General features: G+C 42.8%; 1 protein-coding gene across 2 annotated transcripts; it reads right to left on the bottom strand.

Annotated features, from left to right (window-relative positions):
• Positions 1 to 1,104: 1,104 nt before the first annotated feature.
• cuedc1b (CUE domain containing 1b) lies at positions 1,105 to 20,634 on the bottom strand. 2 transcript variants are annotated; one of them, XM_034528663.1, is made up of 12 exons: positions 20,480 to 20,624; positions 14,495 to 15,158; positions 13,449 to 13,576; positions 11,704 to 11,830; positions 11,545 to 11,625; positions 11,006 to 11,252; positions 8,581 to 8,646; positions 8,368 to 8,448; positions 8,179 to 8,272; positions 7,685 to 7,743; positions 7,235 to 7,304; positions 1,105 to 4,936 (listed from the first exon to the last, which is right to left on the bottom strand). In XM_034528663.1, coding segments are annotated over exons 2-12 (1,248 nt in total). In that variant the 5' UTR covers positions 14,789 to 15,158; positions 20,480 to 20,624; the 3' UTR covers positions 1,105 to 4,935. The 2 variants fall into 2 exon arrangements, with proteins under 2 accessions (XP_034384554.1, XP_034384555.1); XM_034528664.1 differs by lacking the exon at positions 11,545 to 11,625 and having other exon boundaries at positions 20,480 to 20,634.
• Positions 20,635 to 24,508: the final 3,874 nt, after the last annotated feature.

Genomic DNA, 24,508 nt, shown 5'->3' with positions numbered 1-24,508 from the left:
GGACCTCCTGTCCTCATGCACGGACTTTCCCGATAACTCCGAGCTTCTGACTGGAAGGCCGTGAGCTTTCTGTCCTGTAGAGTCCACCCAGCTCGGTGACGGGTACACAGCGGTGAGCCAGGGGTTAGAGTTAACCCCAGAGTTAACCCCAGGCTAACTCTAACCCTGCTCTAAGTGCAGACTGATGGTATTTAGGATAGCTCTTTGTATTTCTCCATAAATCTGATAGTACGGACAGGAGTCATAAAGAAAAAGAAAACTATTTTCGCCATGCTTTTAGTAAAAAAACAACCTGTCCATAAAAACTTTCAGGAATATAGGAATACTTGTAAGTGCTGTGGAAGTGGAGATTGTAAAATGACATCTTGAAGAACAGACGTCACAGTGAAACCTCTCCAGCTGATCAAGACCATTTTATTATTAGACACATTGTCTTATGTTTCTTATGTTTTAATCATCATTAAGGCATTAACTAAAATGTTGGTGACTTTGGCTAAAATAGACCAAGTAGTAAAATAAAGACCTGGCAGAGACCAACACCCACTAAAAATCTCTTTCATCATCTTCCTTTCTTTACGATAATGAACATATGCAGCCGTTTTAATACAGTGACATTATTTACCTTTACAGCACAAATGCATTTAAATTGCAGGAAATCTGCTTTAAATCCCAGTGAATATCTGTTAAATAGATGTAGCTGATTTAACTAAATTAAAACACTGAACATTTACAGCGAGAGTAAATTCCAGTAGTCTAATAATTCAATAATTTTCCATTTAAATTACAATAAATGTTTGTTGAATAAATGTATGCATAACTGCTTTTAATACAGTACAATTATGTACTTTTATATTCTATTATTGAACTGATCAGTAAAAGAAAAGTAACTGTTCAAAACATGTACAGAAAAAACGTCCTTTTATTTTTTAAATGGGATAATTAAAATCCTGAATAGATGGAACAATAACAGACTAAACTATCTAATATTGAGCTGGATGACTGACTCACATATTAGTATGTTATAATTTATGATATGTCCCAAAACCAAGTGAAAAAAACACTTTAAAACATCTCCTTTCATTTTGTGTCATCAACTCCAAGAAGTTTTACTGTATACAAAACTTTAATAATCATGTTATTGTATTTACAAATATAGCTCACAAACAAATCAGACAAGGTACAACAAAATGACATTAAAGACTAAGAAACCTCCTCCAAGAGAACGTACATATGAAAATGAAAACACAACAATCACTAAGAATTGTTGCAGAAGCAAACGTGTAATCTTCCCTTTGTTCAGAAAGCCAGCCGTCAGAGTTTCAGACGACACGATGACGAAGTGCTTTATAAATAAAATGCATTGTTATTGTTATTATTATTATGCTGTGGGGCATCTCAAAGCCCAACAGACACATGAGAGGTGAGCTCCGTAGAAAAGGGTTGAAAGAGTCGAGCCCTGGATGTGCTTTTATGTGGCTTACATTCGGAGGAAATCATATCGCCGTGGACAACGAGCATGTTGCTGAATCATGACGTCAGAAATGATGCTGCTCCGTTCGGCTGACCAGCTTCAAAGAGCACTTGAGCGTGTGAGTGTGTGTGTGTGTGTGTGTGTGTGTGTGCGCACTGACATCTTTTCATGTGTTCAAGCACCTTTCCTTAACCGAACTCATGTATATGGAGTCTTGAGTGTCAATGGAAACAACTATAATCAATTAATACATTGATTTTTAATGATTGCATTTTATATGTGCACTATAAAACTAAATTAAAATGTAACTAAATATTAGATTAATTCCATATTGAAACAACCTTGCATTGGAAAAACAATTCCGGAAGCATTTAATACTTTAATACTAAAGATGTGTATGCAGTACGTCAACTAAAAATCACATCTTCATATGAAAAAGAGGTGTATGTAAAACAGTAAGACAAAGAAATGGACACTGCAGATACTTAATAAAAGGTTTACTACTTAACAAAATGGTTTCTGACATTTCAAAGACGACGTTATGACCTCAAACTACACCCTGTTGTGTGGCATCTTGTGATCTGCAGTATATCTCATCCCTTCTACACAATAATAAGGACTTCACATCCAGATCAGCGAGAGGAGAAGACATCAGTTTAAGTTTCCTCAAACATCAAGAGCAGAGCCAGACAGATGGAACCACAGCAGTCAGCTCCCGAGGACACAATCCAGCATCCGCAGCCTCAAACACGGACTGCAGGTCTGTGATCCTTTTATCTTTCATAGTATTATAGACTAAGGATATGAGAGTATGTGGCAATATTGTGGATTTGGATTGTTGTTGTCTGGGTGAAAGGTCATGGACTACAAGGAAAAGCCTGCCAACTGTTCATGCTTCCTGTGACTCATGTCTGAACATGACGTCTTTTTTATTTTATTGAGCGTCCATTATGCAAATCAAATTCCCAAAAAGCCAATAAAGTTAAATCATTTATAGATATGTTTAATACGATTTCATTTCACTTGGACACAAGGCTAAACAAGCTGGTCAAATTGGACACAATGTGAATGAGAAATGAGCAGCAGCAGTCATGAGTGAACACGTCACATCTCTCCTGGTGAAGGGCGTGTCCCCTAAAGCTGGAGGCCACGACTTCTACACCTGAACACCGTCCAACGAGTTCCACATTGCTGAAGAACACTAGCCCAACCAGGGAACACGGATACCAACGGAGAACTTCATCCACAGTTCACCTGCTAGCGTACGTCTGAAGTGTTGGCATCATGACTCTCACTGAAGTACTGCTCTTTAGGATCTAGCACCTGGACCTGAGGACCCTTTGACCCAGCTACCTGCTTTATATTCCAGCACATCTCTTAAAGCTGCATTCAGTTCTTTTGTTGGCCACCTGGCAGCAGCAGAACTGGGAGAACAATATGGGACTTAGCTGCTAGAAGCTCCCATGTGTTCACCTGCTCGGCTCTCCCTGAGCCCGGGCAGAGAGACTATCACTGAAAACAGCTGCTCCCACCAGCTGACAGACGGAAAACATCAATGAAATCTAGTTAGACATTTCTCTGTGGCTTTGTCACTGTGTGACGACCCTCCCACTCTGCTGGCCGGCTTCCTGGTGGGAGGAGCTAGGACATTCACCTGCTGATTGGAGCCTCCAAGAAGGCATTAAAGGCAGCACTTCTGGGAGTCTCTCTCTCAGGCCTGCTGCACCAGCCTCATTCTGGGTTTACTAATGGAAGTTGTGGAGCTTTAAACCGCTTTTAGATCAAAGATCTGTGTGTGGTCTCCCTTTTGTCGCTTTAAAAAAAGAATGTCCCGTATGACTTATAACAATGTCTAAAACATGCATTAGTGGGCCTTCAACAAATTCCTTATTTAAAAGCAGTCAGCCATCCAAACTTTGTTCATCACTAAAAAAAGCAAATAGCACATTTAAGTAGTTTAATCAAAGGGGATAGTAGATACGTGACAGATCACACTGACACAAGATCGAGAAAACAATCCAGAAAGGTTCATTTGTGGAGCTTTTCTGAAGCGATAACAACTTGTTCTGCAGAGGGAGATCTAACCTCCCCTCACACCTGTTCACACCACACAGGTACTACTTATTCAATCCATGCTAGTTTCACATCTACACATACAAATGGAAGGACCAGTAGAAAGGTCCACCTTCAGTCTTCAGAATGAGTCTTCACAGGCCTCCAATCACATTTCAGATGCTTTATCCCCCCCAAACATATTCATCATTCATTTGGGAATTACAACAATTAATTCTCTCATGGCCAAACATGACGCCATTGTTTACAGTATTAACATTGTCCAGAGCAGTGGCGTCACACTTGTAGTGTGGTCCAGTAGGTAAAGGTGAGATCAATGCCATTCCCCAACAGGAGAAATGACAGCAAGGCCCAAAAATGCAGATCTGAGCCACAGGTTGAAGTTTCGCTCACTGGAAGGGAAAACCATTCATCGCTCTCCATTGATGTTCCATTGTCACTTACACTAGGGTGAAACATGCAAGGGTTTATGGGTAGGAGGAGGTAGATATTGACATCTGGAATGGGCGTGCCCAATTCCCTTTGAACCGTGCGTTCACCATTAACAGTAATGGTTCCCTACCGCCGAGGACACCGCTGGTTTGCTCCCACTATAAAATGGTAGTATGCTCAGACTCATTCTCATTAATGTCATGTTATTGCTGTGTGGGAAAGCAACTGAAGGAATGGATTTATTTCATAAGTCTGTCGGTATGACAACAATATGCTGTTATGTCGCAACCCATCTGAAGCATTACGTCATCATTCACGTGGTACCCATGTTTGCTCATGGTCACCCTGGTCTGATATTCTGAACAACAGTTGTCACCGTGCCAAAGTCGTAAACTTTTGATCAACGGCTCACATTGGCCAAGTGTTGACGGCAGCCACAACTTTAATGGCCACAATATTCTGACACTGAATTTCAGATACATGACCCGGATTTTCAAAAACAGCAGAATATTACAATCTGATAAGAAAACATGGTAAAAAAAGCTCTACATGGTTGAGTGTATAGAAAGGGTCTGAAACGCCAAGCCTGAGGGGCACCAATCATAATACAGTCTGGAAAAGTAATAAAAGGTTCATATGGCAAGATCACCACTACTCAGGGGATTAAAGGAACTTAACACATACTGGGAAGGACTTACGTATTTTCCTTTACATTTAAAATGATATATTAACAAAGTGGTATAATACAGAGGAAATGCATTTCCAGACCGTTGGGTCAGTGCTGGGAACAGTCCAGTCCCTCTCCCTGGGGAAGAGGGGGTCTCATTGCTGAGCCTTACATTGGCTGGTTTGGATTAGGGAGGGGTGAGCAGGTGGAGACAAGGAAGAGGGCAAGGCCACCACCAATGAGCCATGCTGCCTTCGCCATGGTAACCATGATATGGTGCCGCATAAGAGGATCTGAAATGCAGAACAGAGTGTGTGATTAGGGGGTTTCAATGCTAAATTAAACAATGAAGACATCATCTGGGCCTCATTTCAAGACTCTTGAAAGTGCCGGCCGACAGAACTACAGAAGGCCCAGTGATCAAGGAGGACATCTCCATTGTGAGCTTAGCTGAGAAGAAGAAAGCAAAAAACGCAGAAGATAGTCCGTGTATACTGTTGAACACAGGTTTATTGATATTTTAATTAAATTGCTTTTCTTTCCAATTTCCTTGAATTGAGGTGCGTGTAACCTTTGTTCCCTAAATTGTCTTAAAACTTAACCGTTCCCCTTCTTCCAGCCTGTTCACTGGCAACATCTTACATTTTCTTACAAGATGCCAAACACCAGATTAAAGCTAAACGGAGCCAGCCCTAATGACTCTTACTTATCAAAGAGGCAATAACAGCACAACAATATTCATTGGAATGAATGGGCAGGATGACCGGACTGAGATAGTAACACAAGTTTGTTTTTCTTCCGTCACTTGATAAGGAATAAAGGATAAATTCAGGCCTCACCATTTCTTTAATTACATCCATTATCTTTTTGTTGTTTTGGACCGGTTCTTCCTCCACGATGATGTCATACACATTGCTAGTTAGAAGATGACATGCTTTCTGCACAAACATCAAGTAAATGTAGGATTTGAAATATAATGACGTGACCGATTCCTCTGCATGGTATTCAACCTTTGTGGTTAGAAGAGACCTAAGCAGATAAGAAGGTGGAGCTAAAACACTACAGGCCACTGACTGGTCGGAGACCATCATCCCTCGCACAATACTGGACATCTAGCACGCGCGCTGGCTGGTGTACACCAAGTACACTAAGTACACTACACTGTACACCAAGTACACTACACTAGGCGTTATCTTTGACCGAGACTTGTCCTTTAACTCCCACGTTAAGCAAATCTCAAGGATTGCATTTTTTCATCTACGTAACATTTCAAAAATCAGGCACATCTTGTCCCAAAAAGATGCAGAAAAGCTGGTTCACGCGTTTGTTACTTCCAGACTAGATTACTGCAACTCCTTATTATCAGGCTGCTCTAATAAGTCTCTTACATCCCTCCAGTTGATCCAGAATGCTGCAGCTCGTGTACTTACAAAAACTAAGAAAAGAGATCACATTACTCCTGTATTAGCTGCGCTGCACTGGCTCCCTGTAAAATCAAGAATCACATTTAAAATTCTTCTCCTCACCTACAAAGCCTTGATTGGTGATGCACCATCATATCTTAAGGAGCTTGTAGTACCATATTGCCCCACTAGAGAGCTGCGCTCACTAAATGCGGGGCTACTTGTGGTTCCTAGAGTCCTAAAAAGTAGGATGGGAGCCAGAGCCTTCAGTTATCAAGCTCCTCTTTTATGGAACCAGCTTCCACTTTCAGTCCGGGAGGCAGACACAGTCACCTCATTCAAGAATAGACTTAAGACTTTCCTCTTTAATAGTACTTATAGTTAGGGCTGAATCAGGTTTGCCCTGGTCCAACCCCTTGATATGCTGCTATAGGCTTATAGGCTGCTGGGGGATGTTTTAGGATACACTGAGCACCTATCTCCTCTTCTCTCTCTCCTTATGGATACATTTACATCTCTCCATTGCACCTTATTAACTCTGCTTCCTCCCCGGAGTCTTTGTGACTTCAGGTCTCATAGGGTCCATTGGACCTGGAGGTGTCTGATGCCTGGTGAGCCGGCCTCCCACCTTGGCCCTGCTGATGCCCCGCCCCCTCCTCTCTACCTCCTTCTGTTTCATGGATTGGAGTTCCATTCATACATTGTCATATTCATGTAATGTGTTTATGTAACTCTGTAACTCTGTTCATTCTGAACACATGACATCTATTGCTTCTGTCCATCCGGGGAGAGGGATCCTCCTCTGTTGCTCTCCTGAAGGTTTCTTCCCTTTTTCCCTGTGAAATGTTATTTTTGGGGAGTTTTTCCTGATTCGATGTGAGGTCCTGGGACAGGGATGTCGTATGTGTACAGATTGTAAAGCCCTCTGAGGCAAATTTGTAATTTGTGATATTGGGCTATACAAAATAAACTGAATTGAATTACACTGTACACTACACACTAAGTACACTAAATACACTACACTTTACACCATGTATACAAGCCGTACCAAACTCAAATACTAGAAGGTCTGTGGTAATAAAGTAACGCTCTCTGTCCCAAGCCATCAAACAGAAAGGATGGTAGCATTTCTTTAATAAAGACAATTATTGCTGGGAAGAACTGTGCATTCATCTCAGTCTTTCTTACCATAATATCGGCTCATTGCGTTGCTCATTTTCTTCCTGAGTGTTTGCTCTTCTGGGCTGACCATCTTCCTCTGGACACGAATACAAAAATACATGAACATAGAACATTATAAAATTGGACAAAGTCAGGGCACATAACTGTTATACACCACCCAAAAAAACAGACCCAGTTGTCTCATTTCCCTTTGAAGTCACAGCAGATACCCACATTTTTCTTAACATGTCTGCCTTATATTTTGCAACAGAATGGAAGAAAATGAGTGAGTTCTATTTCTTTGCAGCATTTGGAGCTCAAACCCCAACGGCCCAGGTTAGCTCGATGGAGAAGTACTGAAGGGCTCTGGGGTGGCTCTTTGTGTGGACAGTGACCTGACGTCTGAGGGAACATCCGCCCCTGAAGCTCGATCAGTTAAGAAGTGACAGCAGTAAAACATTGACATGCACTTCTTACCGCAAGGGTTTCCCTCTACATCGTCGAGGAGATTGGCCGTAGAGTTGGCTGTGCCCAACCTGAAAATAATGAGTTAAGGACACCAAAACCCTGGCCTTGCCAGCCGTATCAGTCACACAATTCAAGGCCTCACACAAATCAGTTATGGAGTTTGATCGTTGGCTGATGTGAAGCAGAAACCAATGATGGTGGTCATGGAGTATGGCAGTGCCTTATGTTGGTGGTGTAAGACTTTGAGAGTGTAAATGGGAATCGTTTTGCTTTCTTCCATATAGATTTCACTTGTTCCATTAAAGAAACTAAACCATCCATCCCTCTGTATGTTGCACTCCTGAGAGGACAACAATGTGTTGCGTCACTGCTAAATCACTAAAATGCTTCTTTTACCTTATTAAAGTATGCACTTTGATCGTGCGTATATGATTGTGGTAAATAAACATTTTAGAAATATAAAAAACAGCCAGATAATGCGACCAAGGTAAAGCAAAGAATACGAATGGTGCTTCAGGAGCAGCTTCCTTTTGGACTTTCTCCGCTTTGTCTTTTCTGAGAATGTTCTGGCAATTTCAAACAGCTTCTTTCTTGTTGCTGAAGGAGAGAAACACATTCCAGGTCATAGCCAATGACTATTGGATATTTGATATGTGTGAACCATCAGCAGTATTGTACACCAGGAGACTTACATTTGCCCATGTGTTTGAGCTTGTCTCTGAACAGGGCGTCATCTGAGACTGCCTCCATTGAAGCTGCAGAGTGCTGTTCTCCTGCACACAGACACAGCAACACTCATGTACTGGCACATAAACACAGGATTTATAGGAGTGTATCTGTGGCACAACCAACACATATCACAGTGAATGCATTCAGTCAAACTCAGCTTGATGAGCGATATCTACCTGTGGAATTCTCCATACTGGATGAATGAGTGGACTTTGATTTCTTTGATTCATACTTCAAGCGATCTAAAAACAGAGAGCAGATGTTATGACTTGGGCGTGGTTTAGGCACAACTGAACCTCTAACGCCCTATGAATGATTTGTTTGACCAATAGAAAAGCCAACCTCCACTCTGCTTAGATAATATGACCAATTTCTGAAAACCAAAAGTTACAAACCTAAACCAAAAGACAAGGAATGCTTTCACACCAGTCCCATGATTATTGGAAAACCATTTCTTTGCTTTACACATTTTAGCTCCGATACTCTTCAGTGGAACAGTGCCAACACGGTTTAGTTCACTGAACCATACAAAACACAACCAAATATTGTACATGCATTTATATAAATGCAGTGTTTCCCCTAGGGGGGGACCGAAGGACCGACAACCACTTTGTCAGGATGGGAGAATCGGCAGATACCATGAGCAGGAGACCAGCCCCCACTTTGGCTCGTTTCTGCTCTTGAACCTGGAGCAGAAGAGCTACTCCGAGTTCTACTTGCAGGAGAGCGACTTCCTGCAGTGGTTCTCAACTGGTCTGGGGCAGCGGTTCTCCACTGGTCAGGGGCAGCGGTTCTCCACTGGTCAGGGGCAGCGGTTCTCCACTGGTCTGGGGCAGCGGTTCTCCACTGGTCAGGGGCAGCGGTTCTCAACTGGTCTGGGGCAGTAGTTCTCCACTGGTCAGGGGCAGCGGTTCTCAACTGGTCTGGGGCAGTGGTTCTCCACTGGTCTGGGGCAGTGGTTCTCAACTGGTCTGGGGCAGTGGTTCTCCACTGGTCAGGGGCAGCGGTTCTCAACTGGTCTGGGGCAGTGGTTCTCCACTGGTCTGGGGCAGCGGTTCTCAACTGGTCTGGGGCAGTGGTTCTCAACTGGTCTGGGGCAGTGGTTCTCCACTGGTCTGGGGCAGTGGTTCTCAACTGGTCTGGGGCAGTGGTTCTCCACTGGTCTGGGGCAGTGGTTCTCCACTGGTCTGGGGCAGTGGTTCTCCACTGGTCTGGGGCAGTGGTTCTCAACTGGTCTGGGGCAGCGGTTCTCAACTGGTCTGGGGCAGTGGTTCTCCACTGGTCTGGGGCAGTGGTTCTCCACTGGCCTGGGGCAGCGGTTCTCAACTGGTCTGGGGCAGTGGTTCTCAACTGGTCTGGGGCAGTGGTTCTCAACTGGTCTGGGGCAGTGGTTCTCCACTGGTCTGGGGCAGTGGTTCTCCACTGGTGAGGTGCAACACTGACATAGACCTGATGGAGGAATTCCTGATGGGAGATCTGGGGATGTTTTTTAATACAAAGTCAATGCACAGACGCGTATGGATGTGATTAACGCTTCATTTCCACCGGGTGGCGTGAATGACGCGGCGCTAAAAATTCCCCTCATTCAAGCTGATTTTTTTTAACTTTGGTGAAACACGTGTGTGAGGCTGTGTCGTTACAGCGTTGAGATGCTCCTCCTGACTTCACTGACGTCATGTTGTTGTTGAAGAATCAGAAACTATGGAGGAGAAGTTGATCATCTGGAAGCGCCCGTCATCCAGACGCAGTTCCTGGAGAAGCTGTGTTCGGATACGGATAATATTATATTATATATAATATATAATATTAATATTATGAACCCAGACACAAGGGCTTGATGGTCCGACATTTGTGGGACTTCCTCAACACGTACAAAGCAGAACTAATGGTTATTTCTTCTACGGTGGACAACGGCAATTAACTGTTTTCTTGAAGATAAGCCACGCCTCCTCTCCGGCGAGTAAACTCACGTGCGCTTTTGGTGTGAACGCAGCACAAAGGAGTATGAGTCGAAGAGACTACGTACCCTGCATAAGACATTACCTTCAAAATAAAAGCACAGGATCTTTTTCTTCAAATTCTTTTTTCCCTAGGCAAAGGTGAGCATATGCATTTCAAGCCGTCGCGGGCCACATAAAATGACGTGGCGGGCCATTTCCTCCCTTACAAAACATTTGCCAAGCGGTATTTTAAATCCAACATTGTTAAATGTTTTATAGACGGAAGTCTTCTTCTTCCTGCCTCCATATCTTGGCCTGTTACCAACGCTTATGGTCACAGAACAGTATGAAGCTATTGGTTAGTGCGTGTCCTTTGTCACCCAAGTGTCCTTGTGTGATGACAAACCAAACAGGGACCACAGCACCACTAGAATTTTAAAAAAAAGTCCACAGGGAACCTTTGAGAACCTCAAAGGACTTGTGAGTATCTTAATAATATACGTGTTCAGTATCGCACAACCAAATATCCATTCTATACATTACTTCCAGTGACTAAATTCTTATATAGATACCACCAAATCAGTACAGCTGTTGACACTGACCTCATGTTGACATTATGAGCAGAGTTTCTCTGCATGTTGGGATGAAGGGACACTCGTACCTCTCTCTAAGGCGACGAGGAACTCGCGGTTGCGCTGCAGCTCTCTCATGAACTCCTCGTTCTGCAGGAACAGAGCGATGCGCTCGTCATCAAGGTACTGCTTCAGTTTCTTGTCTTGCTCTGTAGCTCCTGCTGTCAAACCAGCAGCTCCGGACTGAGAACCAGACTGGGCTGTCCATTGGCTTATTGAAGAAACGGAGGAAGTCGATGACGATGAAGGCTGAGACAGACTGCTCTGAGAGCTTTGCTAAGGTGAAGACAGGAGAGACTATCAGTGAGTATCAGTACTCCTGCTACGTTACAGGCATCGGTAAACATTTTGGAAAACATTCTTTTCTTTCTGAGATCTCATGTCTGTGTTTTAAATACAGAGCTGATGTCAGCATGGAGCCTAGATTAGACTGGAGGCAGTATGCTGCCCAGGTGATGGCCACATCAGTGACCTCTTGGCAGCAAATGGGCCGGTCAACACAAACTAAAATCATCAGTGATTGATGAGGAAAGATTTCAAAAGCCCTTGTGTACAGTAGGTCAATTACCATCGGCTGGCATTCATGTGAACAAGCTCCTGTACAGATGTACCTGGCAGATGCAGTGTTGACCAGCACTGTTCGTGTTTTCTGTTTACAAAAGGACATTTTGAAGAACTAAGAAATGACACGCACCCATTTAAGGTCTATATGCTGACATTGATTTACCTTTATGCTATCCAACTGCTGTGGCAGGATTCGCAGAAAATCATCGGGGAGATTTCCAAGTAAAGGAGGGTTCCAGTTCCGGTAACTTCTGACCTGCTGGTGACCTGGTGGAGGCTGGGCTTCAAATCTACCAGAGCCCATGGAGTAACAGGACACACAAGTAAGTCTACCAACTGCATTAAGTACACACCAACTTACCTCTAGCATCTCAAAATACATTACTCATTTACATCCTTTAAAACTGCCCAGTCACAAAATCACAGGTCTGAGATGATAAACCATATTTCAACATACAGTAACAATGTCTGACATAAAATTGGCTGACTGATTACATTTTAAGAATGATTTGACCATTAGTTTATTATAGGCTATAATATACGAGTGAGCATAGACTTCTTTGTAATAGGTTGCCTAACCTCCATCTTAGCCACACAAGCTGCGTGGGGGCCACCACTTTGATCTGGACTCAAATATCAGAGCAGATGTGCCATGAAGTATCGTGTGGTCTCAAGAGGATGAATCCTACACGAATGACCGTTTCACATGTTGAGTGAAATATCCCCAGAGCGTTTGGATGCAGCGACATGACATTTGGCACCGATGTCCAAGGTCTCGAGGATGAAGCCTAATTGCAACATCTACTTGTGATAAAAGGCCACATGGTTCTAACAGGAGTCAACAGAGAAGCCACTTTATCAGGATGGGAGAATCGGCAGATACCATGAGCAGGAGACCAGCCCCCACAGGCTCTCAGTTAGGTATCCAAAGACATGGGGAGCTAGCCACGCCTTAATACGTTTGTGGCAGGGGACCACTGGAGCTCTCTCTGTCCACTGCCCCATCACCAAGGGATGTACCGGGGTAAGGGGCGAAACCTCTAAGAACGATGGTCCCCGGCTGATGAGCCTAGCAGGATTTACACCTCAAAGCTTTAGGATGCTAACATGCCAAACTACGGTTGTGAACACGCTAAACATTACACCTACAACATAGGTGCAATGCAGCTGCTCAGCTTTGTTTGTACCCGGGCTCCAGACAATGGCATCAGGGCTTGTACGTTGCCAAGGTTTGGGCAGTGATGACACCCTGTTAACAAGTCAGATTTTTTATTACAGTCTATCCAACATTAGTTTCAATATAATGCATTAAATACTTGAATTCTTTCTTTACAGGGCTTGTATGAAGGCAATAAAGTAGGCCATGAATATGAGTTTACAGTTTATTACAGCTCCTCCTCTGCCTTCTGGAGGATGGCTTATGGCTTCTTTCTAATAACACTGGTTGTCTTCTTCACAGTACATGTGTGTGCGCCCTCTGGTGTCTGAGGATATGGTCATCGAGTGCACGCGGAGCAGTAGTAGTACAGTACAGTAGTAGCAGTAGTATAGCAGCCTTTGTGCTCGTAGCTTGCGCCACAGTGCTTTATATAAAAAGGGACAAGCTCCCCATTGCAAACATTTTGCCTACATTTATATGAACGCCAATGCAATCAATACAAAACAATAAACCATCTGGTTATGTGGTCTGAGCAACCAATAATAATGTTCATTTTTGATTGATCCGTCTATAATTATTTTTGATGAATCAAGTAATGGTTTAATGTATAAAGTCACAAACATGTGTCAGAGTATTGGTACCGTCTTAAACCAGAATCAATACTATCAAACCTTGAGTCAAAAGGAAACACCCATTAAATTAAATAAGAGGAACTTCTTATATGTAAATGTTCAGTCCCTCTTCCTTACCTTGGTGGGGGTGTTGGTGGGGCTTCTGGGTATTTCCTGTCATAAATGTGCATGTCATACGTGGGTGGGGAGTAGACTGGAGGCGGTTCCTCATCTGAACTGTCAGGTTCCAGTGTTCGCTCCAGAATCTAGAAAGGAACCGACAGCGCAGCACAAGCCTCGTTTAATGAACCGGTCTTACTCTCATGCACTTTCAATTTGGCAAGAATTCCTCTTGGATTCCAATTAGAGTCCGTTATCTGACGTTTATGCTCCAGCCGAGCAGAACATTGTGATGGGGAAACGGAAAGGCCACTAGACAACGCGTCGTTGGGGTCATGGTCAAGCTTCAAAGTCAGCCTCCTCTCTAGCAGGTCATGAAGCCCTGGTCAAAGCCTTGTGACTGGATAGTCAGCAGGTGTATTTATAGGTCAAGGTAATGTATGACATCGTGCATGTGATGTGTAACAGGAGAACACGAGGAACTCCCAAAATAAACCCAACCCGTCTTAAATCAGCAGAAGAGTGCAAACTGCTTCTCCAGCAGAGGGATTGAGAGCCAATGAAAATGACTGTGTTCAGTTTGTGGTTGTGGTTTACATTTGATGTCCAAAAGAGCTTTTGTAAAAGTGAAAACTTAATTGTCATGAAGGTTATTTATACCCCAGGTTTTGGGGTTTTTGTTGAGCCAACAAAGCATTCTTTAAAATTAAAATAAAAAAAGATTCTGGAGGATTATTTTTGATGTCCAGTGTAAAGAACTTGATCACGATTACAGCTCATGCAGACAAAACATCCACTTAGTGATCATTTTTGACCTAATCAGACAGAATCACTATAAGCGATTTCTACTGTCTCAGAATTTCATGTCCATGAAGTTACATTAATTATGACTTAAAAAAACATTTGATGAAGGTCAGGTATGTTTATCAAAATGTTTATCCGTCACGGACCCAACTGGTAATCACTGAAATAGGTTTGCTTTATAATGTCAATACCAACAGCCCATCAGGCTGGGCCAGCGCTAGATGTAGTGCCGTCGGTGCCCTTGGACCCTTTCCACTGACCTCTGGTGGAATGCTGTCATCAGAGTCTGAGCTGTCATCTGAGCCCTGTCCGTCAATGCTCATCTGGAGCAGCTGGTCGATAGTGGCATCCACTGCTCCGTTGTTGGAGCGCAGCACACACTCAATCACCTCGTAGTCCATAGAGGGGAACATGGTCTTGAAGTCCTCCATGGCCTGGTTGAATTCCAGGCGTCGGACGTGCCGGTTGGGCCTGCTGTTGTTGAGATGCCCCTGCCCACTTCCACTGCTGCCAGAGCCTCCATTGCTGCTGCTGCGCTTGAACAGGCTAGTCATGCTCGGGGCCTGGCTGCCTCAGGTGCTGCCAACCGCCTGAAAGGATGGCTCTTCTTTACCGTTACCAACACACACACACACACACACACACACACACACACTCGGGGCCCCTTCAGTCTCACTTGCTTTCCACTGCTCAGTTTCTCATTCTAACACAGACATGGCAGTCCTTTAAAGTTGAGAAAAGTTGAGTTTCCCCCCCAATGCTACTCAGTCAGCTGCAACCAGCATGGCTGACTTTATCATAGGGCGTGCTGTATTATAGCCAGGTGGTGACAGAAAGTTAAAAGTCCACGGCTCTGTCACCAGGTAGAGATGAGAGTCAAATTCTGCCAGGTAACACACATAGCTGCATCACAGTCATTAGCACCTACGGAGAGAAGAAAGGCAGTGCGTTAGCAACACATTATATAGTTATATTATTAATTTCATCAATTAACTACATCATTGCTACATGACTTCATATTTCTTGCACTGTGTTTATTTGTCTTATTGTCCAATGTTATGCACCACCCGCCAAGACAAATTCCTTGTATGTCCAACATAAATGGTTCTGATTCTGATGACTGGGACACAGACAACAGAGAACCAGGTTAAACCCATTAGAAGGTCTGGAGGGAGAAGCTAGCTGCAGCTTCCTTTAATCCATTTCCAATTCCTGCCTCTCCCTTCCGTCCGGCTTCACTGGGGGTTCATTGTAGCTGGCGGCATCCCAGTGCCACATGGCAGTGCCAGGCCCCATCCTATAAACAGAGCCGCTCTGAGTCTGCTATTTACCAAGAGTCTGGCTTTGATGTTAACAAGATGCCCATCCTAACAGCCTTGCCTTCCTGCTACAAGCTGTGTGTGTGCGTGTAAAAAACAAGAGCCATTGAATAAGTACGATGCAGGAATTGAAAATAGTCACTCCAAAAGACATGGGACATGAGAATAAGGCCCAGGCAAACAGTGAGGGTGTCATTATGTCTCGGTAGGCTCCAGCCTACACCTTGTTACAACGTTTGCATTTGATCGATCCCACGTTTCCACTGCAGCACCAACTGTTGCTGCGTCATGTTCCAGCTGAAACACATCGGTCACAGCTCTGTTCTCTGCTCCACTAGCTTGAACACTTCACATTAAATATTCTTTTATTTTGTTACACAGTTAAGATTTTTATATTGCCAACCAGGTGTATTGTCTTCTTACTCATTGGAACTAGTGTGTTATTGCTTCATGTAAACAGTGCAACAGATTGTCGTTGTGAATAATAACAAAGACCTTTATATGACTGGGCTTTAGGGCTGAAATCATTAAGATATTGATATGGATATTTCAAGATATTGGTATAACATATTATAAAAGCTGTTATGCATTAAATTAGATCACTTCAGACCCTCCAATGTGTAAATAAAAAAACCTACAGATATCGTCCGTTGGCGAGATGTCACCGCATCACGCTCGATGGCAGGTTGTGTATTGAAGAATACTTGAAACTAGAGATTAAGACCACAAACTCATGTTTACTGAGGTAATAAATCCAGTGAAGTAATTTTATAATAGACTTCTATGCAATCAGAGGTGTCTCCCCCTGGTGGACAGTTGAGAGAATGCAGGTTTTAAGACACTTCAGTATCTATTGACATATCGACTATCATTTGCTAATGCTAACGATAGCTACTTGTTTGCCAGAAGATAAAGTGGTCAATAAAGCGAGAAAGCACTGATTCTCAATGACCGAGTAAGGTCACAAATCATTGGCAAAATAAATGTTCAATCTACTTTGTGATTTACTTAGAAGAAGTGAAATGCTTCCATACAGTATCATTTAAACCAGGGGGTGCCGCTCAGATTGTATCCATATTCAGCTGCTCAAGGAAGGAACAGGCAGCCCGGGGTCACATAATTGTTACAGGTGATTATTATTTTAAGAATTGAGTTTGAAATGTCCAATTATTGAGTTTCCTGCATTGAGTCATAATCGCGTGTACAAAAATATAATACAAATGTTAATTGAAACGTCTCACTACAAGTACATAGTTTGTCTACCAGGGAGCACTGAACAAATGTAGGGCATCATCATCGGACAATTTACTCAACACGTGTAATAATGAGAATATTATATTATTATATTAGCATCAGCCTCAGAAATCCAGTATTGGTCTGTCTAAACCAAATAGGCCCTGGTCCCTCAACAAACTGCCTTCTAGACTGTGACCTCACATACACTGCCATGTTATCCTACAGATGGTGATATGTGACTGTGATCATATAATTCATATATATATGATTTGTTTATGCATTACGTAGATATATTGCAATGTAAAACGCGTGTGTTTCAGTCACCTAGCATCCTTTGATGGCTATTGATAAAACGGGGACCCCTTTGGAGCAGTTTCCCCAGCATTGCGCCATAAACAGTCTCCACTACTACAGTAATCAGACTCCACGGCGGTTTGCACAAGAGATTAACCTAATCTCTGCTGGACTGCCCAACGCCGGTTATTTTAGGTGGAGGGTATTTTGAGAAGAACAGCTGACGAAATAAGAAGTTGATTTTACTTAAATACTTAAGTGCATCGGATGTACGCCAAATAAAAAAGTCGAGCAGAAGCTCAAAGTGTAATGTAATAGCATGTGTCAATATGCATGGCCGCATTCAAATAGCAGTGTTTTGTCGCTGTGATATAGTGCTATATCTTAACTGCCCCACTTAGCTCTCGGAAGCATTCGAGCTAATAACGAGAGTAACGTCGGTCTAAATAACGAAACGTCGGTCTAAAAAACGAAACATCGGTCTATATAACGACAGTAACGTCGGTCTAAATAATGAGAGTAACGTTGGTTTAAATAACGAGAGTAACGTCGGTCTAAATAACGAAACATTGGTCTAAATATCGACAGTAACGTCGGTCTAAATAACGAGAGTAACGTCGGTCTAAATAACGAGAGTAACGTCGGTCTAAATAACGAGAGTAACGTCGGTCTAAATAACGAGAGTAACGTCGGTCTAAATAACGAGAGTAACGTCGGTCTAAATAACGAGAGTAACGTCGGTCTAAATAATGAGAGTAACGTCGGTCTAAATAACGAGAGTAACGTCGATCTAAATAACGAGAGTAACGTCGGTCTAAATAACGAGAGTAACGTCGGTCTAAATAACGAGAGTAACGTCGGTCTAAATAACGAGAGTAACGTCGGTCTAAATAATGAGAGTAACGTCGGTCTAAATAACGAGAGTAACGTCGGTCTAAATAACGAGAGTAACGTCGATCTAAATAACGAGAGTAACGTCGGTCTAAATAACGAGAGTAACGTCGGTCTAAATAACGAGTGTAACATCGGTCTAAATAATGAAAAGTAACGCCGGTCTAAATAACGAGAGTAACGTTGAGCGTAACGTAATGTTGGTCTAAATAACGACAGTAACGTCGGTCTAAATAACGAGTGTATTGTTGAGCGTAACTTAACGTTGAGCGTAACGCAACGTTGAGCGTAACGCAACGTTGAACATAACGCAACGTTGAACATAACGCAACGTTGAACATAACGCAACGTTGAACATAACGTAACGTTGAACGTAAGGTCGGTCTGAATAACGAGCGTAACTTCGGTCTAAATAACGAGTGTATCGTTGAGCGTAACGTAACGTCGAGCGTAACGTAGAGCGTAACGTAACGTCAAGCGTAACGTAACTTCGGTCTAAATAACGAGTGTATCGTTGAGCGTAACGTAACGTCGAGCGTAACGTAACGTCGAGCGTAACGTAACGTCGGTCTAAATAACGAGAGTAACGTCGGTCTAAATAACGTTGAACGTAACGTAACATTGAGCGTAATGTATCGTTGAGCGTAACGTCGGTCTAAATAACGAGAGTAACGTCGGTCTAAATAACGTTGAACGTAACGTAACATTGAGCGTAATGTATCGTTGAGCGTAACGTCGGTCGAAATAACGTAACGTCGGTCGAAATAACGAGCGTAACGTTGAGCGTAACGTAACATTGAGCGTAATCTATCGTTGAGAGTAACGTCGGTCTAAATAACGAGAGTAACGTCGGACTAAAAAAAAAAAGTAACGTTGGTCCAAATAGCGAGCGTAACACTGAGCGTAACGTAACATTGAGCGTAATCTATCGTTGAGAGTAACGTCGGTCTAAATAACGTAACGCCGGACTAAATAACATAACGTCGGTCTTAATAACGAGAGTAACGGCGGTCTAAATAACGTAACGTTCGTCTAAATAACGTAACGTTCGTCTAAATAACGTAACGTCCGTCTAAATAACGTAACGTCGGTCTAAATAACGTAACGTCGGTCTAAATAACGTAACGTCCGTCTAAATAACGTAACGTCCGTCTAAATAACGTAACGTCGGTCTAAATAACGTAACGTCCGTCTAAATAACGTAACGTCCGTCTAAATAACGTAACGTCGGTCTAAATAACGTAACGTCGGTCTAAATAACGTAACGTCCGTCTAAATAACGTAACGTCCGTCTAAATAACGTAACGTCGGTCTAAATAACGTAACTTCCGTCTAAATAACGTAACGTCCGTCTAAATAACGTAACGTCCGTCTAAATAACGAGTGTAACGTCGGTCTAAATAACGTACGTAACGCCGGTCTAAATAACGTAACGTCGGTCTAAATAACGAGCGTCCGGTCTAAATAACGTAACGTCCGTCTAAATAACGTAACGCCGGTCTAAATAACGTAACGCCGGTCTAAATAACGTAATGTCCGTCTAAATAACGTAACGTCGGTCTAAATAACGTAACGCCGGTCTAAATAACGTAACGTCGGTCTAAATAACGTAACGTCGGTCTAAATAACGTAACGTCGGTCTAAATAACGTAACGTCCGTCTAAATAACGTAACGCCGGTCTAAATAACGTAACGCCGGTCTAAATAACGTAATGTCCGTCTAAATAACGTAACGTCGGTCTAAATAACGTAACGCCGGTCTAAATAACGTAACGTCGGTCTAAATAACGTAACGTCGGTCTAAATAACGTAACGTCCGTCTAAATAACGTAACGCCGGTCTAAATAACGTAACGCCGGTCTAAATAACGTAACGTCCGTCTAAATAACGTAACGTCGGTCTAAATAACGTAACGCCGGTCTAAATAACGTAACGCCGGTCTAAATAACGTAACGCCGGTCTAAATAACGTAACGTCGGTCTAAATAACGTAACGTCGGTCTAAATAACGTAACGTCGGTCTAAATAACGTAACGCCGGTCTAAATAACGTAACGTCGGTCTAAATAACGTAACGCCGGTCTAAATAACGTAACGTCGGTCTAAATAACGAGCGTAACGTCAGTCGTCCAAACGGAGTTGATTAAAAAGAAAGACTCCAACGTTGACTGGACGCTAGCTAATGTTAGCAGCGACCTTAAGTTAGCGGATAGCCGCTCCAGCTAACTAATCACAAGCAGGCTCCTGCGGACAGAGGCTCGCCGCACAGCGCGAGCGGCACAAGGCCTCGGTCAGTGCCGCTCAGCCGGAGCCTTCACCCCGCAGGAGTCCTGTCTGAACGGGTCACGGATTACGAGGCACGAGAGCACCACTCGGGAGGGGAAGAAGCGCCCGCTAGTGAAAACCGGCTGCGGTCCGCCGCGGTGTCGGTGAAGATAAGCCAATAACGGTAACGTTAGTCAAAGCGGTGCATCGTCAACACACGGACCGATGTTAGCGGTACTTACCGGGGCGCAGGGGGTCCAGCGGAACCGCAGCGGAACCACAGCGGAACGGGGTTGCGGGGTTCTAGCATTCTAATGGGAACCAGAAGGGGACCGTTCCTCAACAACACAGCAGCAGATATGCCATTAAATTCAGCTGGCAACCGGATGTTTCATGTAAACCAAAATACACTCACGGCTTCAAAATAATGGACATTTGTGTGTCTCTTATTTGGATAATATAATTATTTTTAATTTCAATATGCACATGTAATATTTTAATGTATTCCAGTAAATATCAGCAACATGATACGAATGAGCACACTGGAGAAACGCGTCGCTGCTTGAACGAATGACATTTTGAACACTCGTGCTTTGTGTTGCACCTTTTCAGTTACATGTCACCATTATGGACATTCATGTTGTGCATTCATCCCATTTTTCAAACCAACAAACCCCTTTGTTTCAAATAATTGTGCAGGTTTCGTACTTTGGAAATTGGTATCATAATGCAGAGTATATTTAGAATAGTATCCCTTTTGTTGGAATAGCAGAGCCACATATTGCATTCTGAGAGTCAGCATTATGTAGCTGTGGTGACAATGAGACACTATATGTGATTATCTACTGTCACTCGAGTGGAAAAGTCTCGTTATGCATGTTCACGGCGTCGCAATTCTTTTGAGACACATTTGGAAGTTTATTTTGAAGGCCCCATTCTGTTGTATCCTGTCCACAGCCTGTGGGCCTCTGGGCCTTTAAACGGCACAACAGATGAATGAACACTAGCCAGACAACAACACGGACTACAAATAAGTGGCGACTTGAATAACTGACCTGGATTTCAGTGTGAAACTGCTTCTCCCATCAGTCAGCATGTCTGTAACAATAAGCTTCGCTAGATAGGTGAAACAAGTAATCTAATGTAATTACATTACATTAATAATAATAATAATAATAATAATGCATTGAATTTATATGATACTCAAAGACACTTCACATAATTATAACATCCTAAAAGCTAAAATGATTACCAATGATTCAGTGTCAACTACAGTCACATATAGATATTGATTAAAGTATTATTACCGTTTTCTACATGGTGGCCAGGTCACACAACTTATTTTACAGCTACAGTACAATTTGATTCAGAATGCACGAAGTAGGCAATACTGTAACATAATCTTGATTAATATTTGATCAGCCTGCTTGGACAGTGTGATCAGAGCTTCTGGAGCAGTGACTGACAGCTGAGTTACAGACTTGTTGCCTCTGATTGGATGTCTTTCCCACCGTTGCTACAGTAAAAGGGCGCAGAAGAACCAGATTGACAAATTATCGGTCTCAGGATATAGTTTGAGCACATGACTAACAAGTGACTTTGATTTAGGTTGCCTTAAAGGCCATGTATCACATTTAATAAAAGACACACGATAAACACATTTACAATGTTCACTGATGCTCAGCATTTACACTTGTTACGATATGCTTCTGTGACGCCTCCTACAGGAACCAGCACATTGTAGCTCTTCAATGTGGAGAGAGTGGGACGTTTGTAATCGTAACAACAATGACTATCGTGAGACGGTGCAAAACAAAACTTCAAATATTCCACATTTTCATTTTTTTTGTCCCGTTTTGCCTCCAGTGTGAAAATGGCCTTTATATTCATAACCTGCTTATGTAAGGAAATGGGTCAAAGCTCAAGTGCTAGATAGGATATGCAAGGAAATGTTCTGAAAGTGTATGTATATCCATTATATAACAGTCAGGGCCATATGTATTTGGACAGAGATACCATTTTTCAAATTGTGCACAACTGCTATTGATTTTAAATAAAACAGTCAATATGTGGTCGAAGTGTAGATCTTCAGCTTTATTTCAATGGATATAGCAAAAATATGGCATTAACTGTTTAGAAATTATAGCGATTTTTACACAGTCCCCCACATTCTCAGGGGACAAGAGCGTTATGCGGTGGAATATAAAAACATGTAACATACTGTAAATCAATGTGAATCAGGAAGAAGTGACTCCAAACAGTGACTGGTTGTCAAAGAATCACACAGAATTTGTAAATAAAATACAAATACATTTAAAGTCTGTGTTGTAAAAGTCAAATGACCACAACAAATAAAGTACGGTTGTGTACATTTATCAAGGCTAAGGTACTAAGTGCATTAATTCTTCCCAAACTAACATACTAATGAATAGAATGATAGTTTGTATTACTTTGGAGGGCAATCCTTTGCAGTCAATGGTTGCCTGAAGTCTGCCTGAAGGAGTTTCCTCCTTTGAGATGCTTTGCAGGCCTTCACTGCAGCTTCTTCAGGTTGTGTGTGGGTCACTTTTATCTGAAGGAAATGAAAAGCTCACTCAAGTTGAGATCAGCTGACTCACTTGGCAATTGAAGAATATTCAATTGCTTTACCTTGAGAAACTATTGGGCTGTTTTCACAGTATGTGGGGTCATTATCCATATGTACTGAGAAGTGTGTATATATATATATATATATATATATATATATATATATATATATATATATATATATATATATATATATACACACACACACACATATATATATATATTACATTACATGTCAATTAGCTGACGCTTTTATCCAAAGCGACTTACAATAAGTGCATTAAACCATGAGTCCAAACTCAGAACAACAAGAATCAAGTAAGTACAATATATACACACATACACACACTTCATCTGTAATGAGAAGCGCCGTCCAATCAGTTTTGCAGCATTTGGCTGAATCTAAGTAGACCGTTGTGGTGGCTAGGGCGTGGTTAGGCTCAGCTGCAGGGGGGGAGCGGGGGAGTGGCTCAGGGAACAGGTGCCGGGAAGAGGCTTAATTAGTCTCAGCTGCAATAGATCAGGGAAATGCGTCTTGGACCCTATATCAGGGTGTGTTGCAGATGGAGCAGGAGACCGGCAGAGCAGGATCACAATAAAGGATATTGCCAAACGTTACACGACGTGTGCTCATTCCTTGGTGCTGGGGGGGGGGCGGAAACCAGGGGGTTGTGACAGGACTTGTTACAATATAGGACGATATAGGGTCCAAGACGCAGTCCCCTGATCTATTGCAGCTGAGGCTAATTAAGCCTCTCCCCGGCACCTGTTCCCTGAGCCACTCCCCTGCTCCCCCCCTGCAGCTGAGCCTAACCACGGCCCAGCCACCACAACCATAAAGCCCTAAACTCCTCAAAACTCATCCTGCTACTTCCATGAGCTGTGACATCATCAATGAACACCATGACCCAGTTCCATTGGCAGCCAGACGTAGCACCGCCTCCACCATGTTCACCAGAGGATGTGGCTTGCTTTGGATCAGGAGCCGTTTCTTTCCTTCTTACACTTTTCTCTTCCCATCATTCTGGTCCAAGTTCATCTTGGTTTGATCTTCCAAAGAACCGTCATCTAAATCTGATCAGGCTCATTCATGTGTTTCCTGGCAAAGTGTAGTCTGTCCTTCCTGTCCTTCAGTGTTCCTGGGGGTTTGCACATTGTCAACCTTCTGTATTCAGATTCATGAAGGCATCTCCATTGTAGACTTTGACAGGCCTCCTGCTCCAGAGCCTTTTGGTGTTGGTGAGCTTGCCACTACATTCATTCTTCAAACTGTTGATTTGGTCACTCCTAATGTTTCTGCTGCCTGCCTGATAGCTTTGTGTAGTTTATCACTTTTTACTGGCCTCCTGCACTTGCATTGACACCTCTTTGGTCCTCATGCTGAGAGTTCCCTGGACCAGCTCTCAAATGCATGTTCAACATTTTGAATCATCTCAGGACCTTTTTATCGGCTTAGTTTATCATGGAATAAGGAGGAAGAGGCCATACCTGGCCATCAAACCATGTGTAAGACAATTGTCCAATTTCTTTTGAGCCTCTGAAAATGTGGGGGACTGTGTACAAATGGTTGTAATTTCTAAACGGTTAATGCGATAGTTTTGTTATATCCATGGAATTAATGCTTAAAGTCTACACTTCAACCACATATTGACTGTCATTTTAAAATTGGTGTAATTGCGTAAAGA

The sequence above is a fragment of the Cyclopterus lumpus genome, chromosome 25 (assembly GCF_009769545.1).
Source record: "Cyclopterus lumpus isolate fCycLum1 chromosome 25, fCycLum1.pri, whole genome shotgun sequence".
NCBI classification, from domain to species: Eukaryota; Metazoa; Chordata; class Actinopteri; order Perciformes; family Cyclopteridae; genus Cyclopterus; species Cyclopterus lumpus.
This window is presented reverse-complemented; position numbering and strand designations above follow the sequence as displayed.

Coding starts and splice junctions, on each gene's coding strand:
- cuedc1b (XM_034528663.1), bottom strand. CDS start 14,788: ATGACTAGCCTGTTCAAGCGCAGCAGCAGCAATGGAGGCTCTGGCAGC. Junction 11,626..11,703: donor AGCAGTTGGATAGCATAAAG/GTAAATCAATGT, acceptor TTTTGTAAACAG/AAAACACGAACAGTGCTGGT. Junction 7,305..7,684: donor TGTAGAGGGAAACCCTTGCG/GTAAGAAGTGCA, acceptor ATTCGTGTCCAG/AGGAAGATGGTCAGCCCAGA.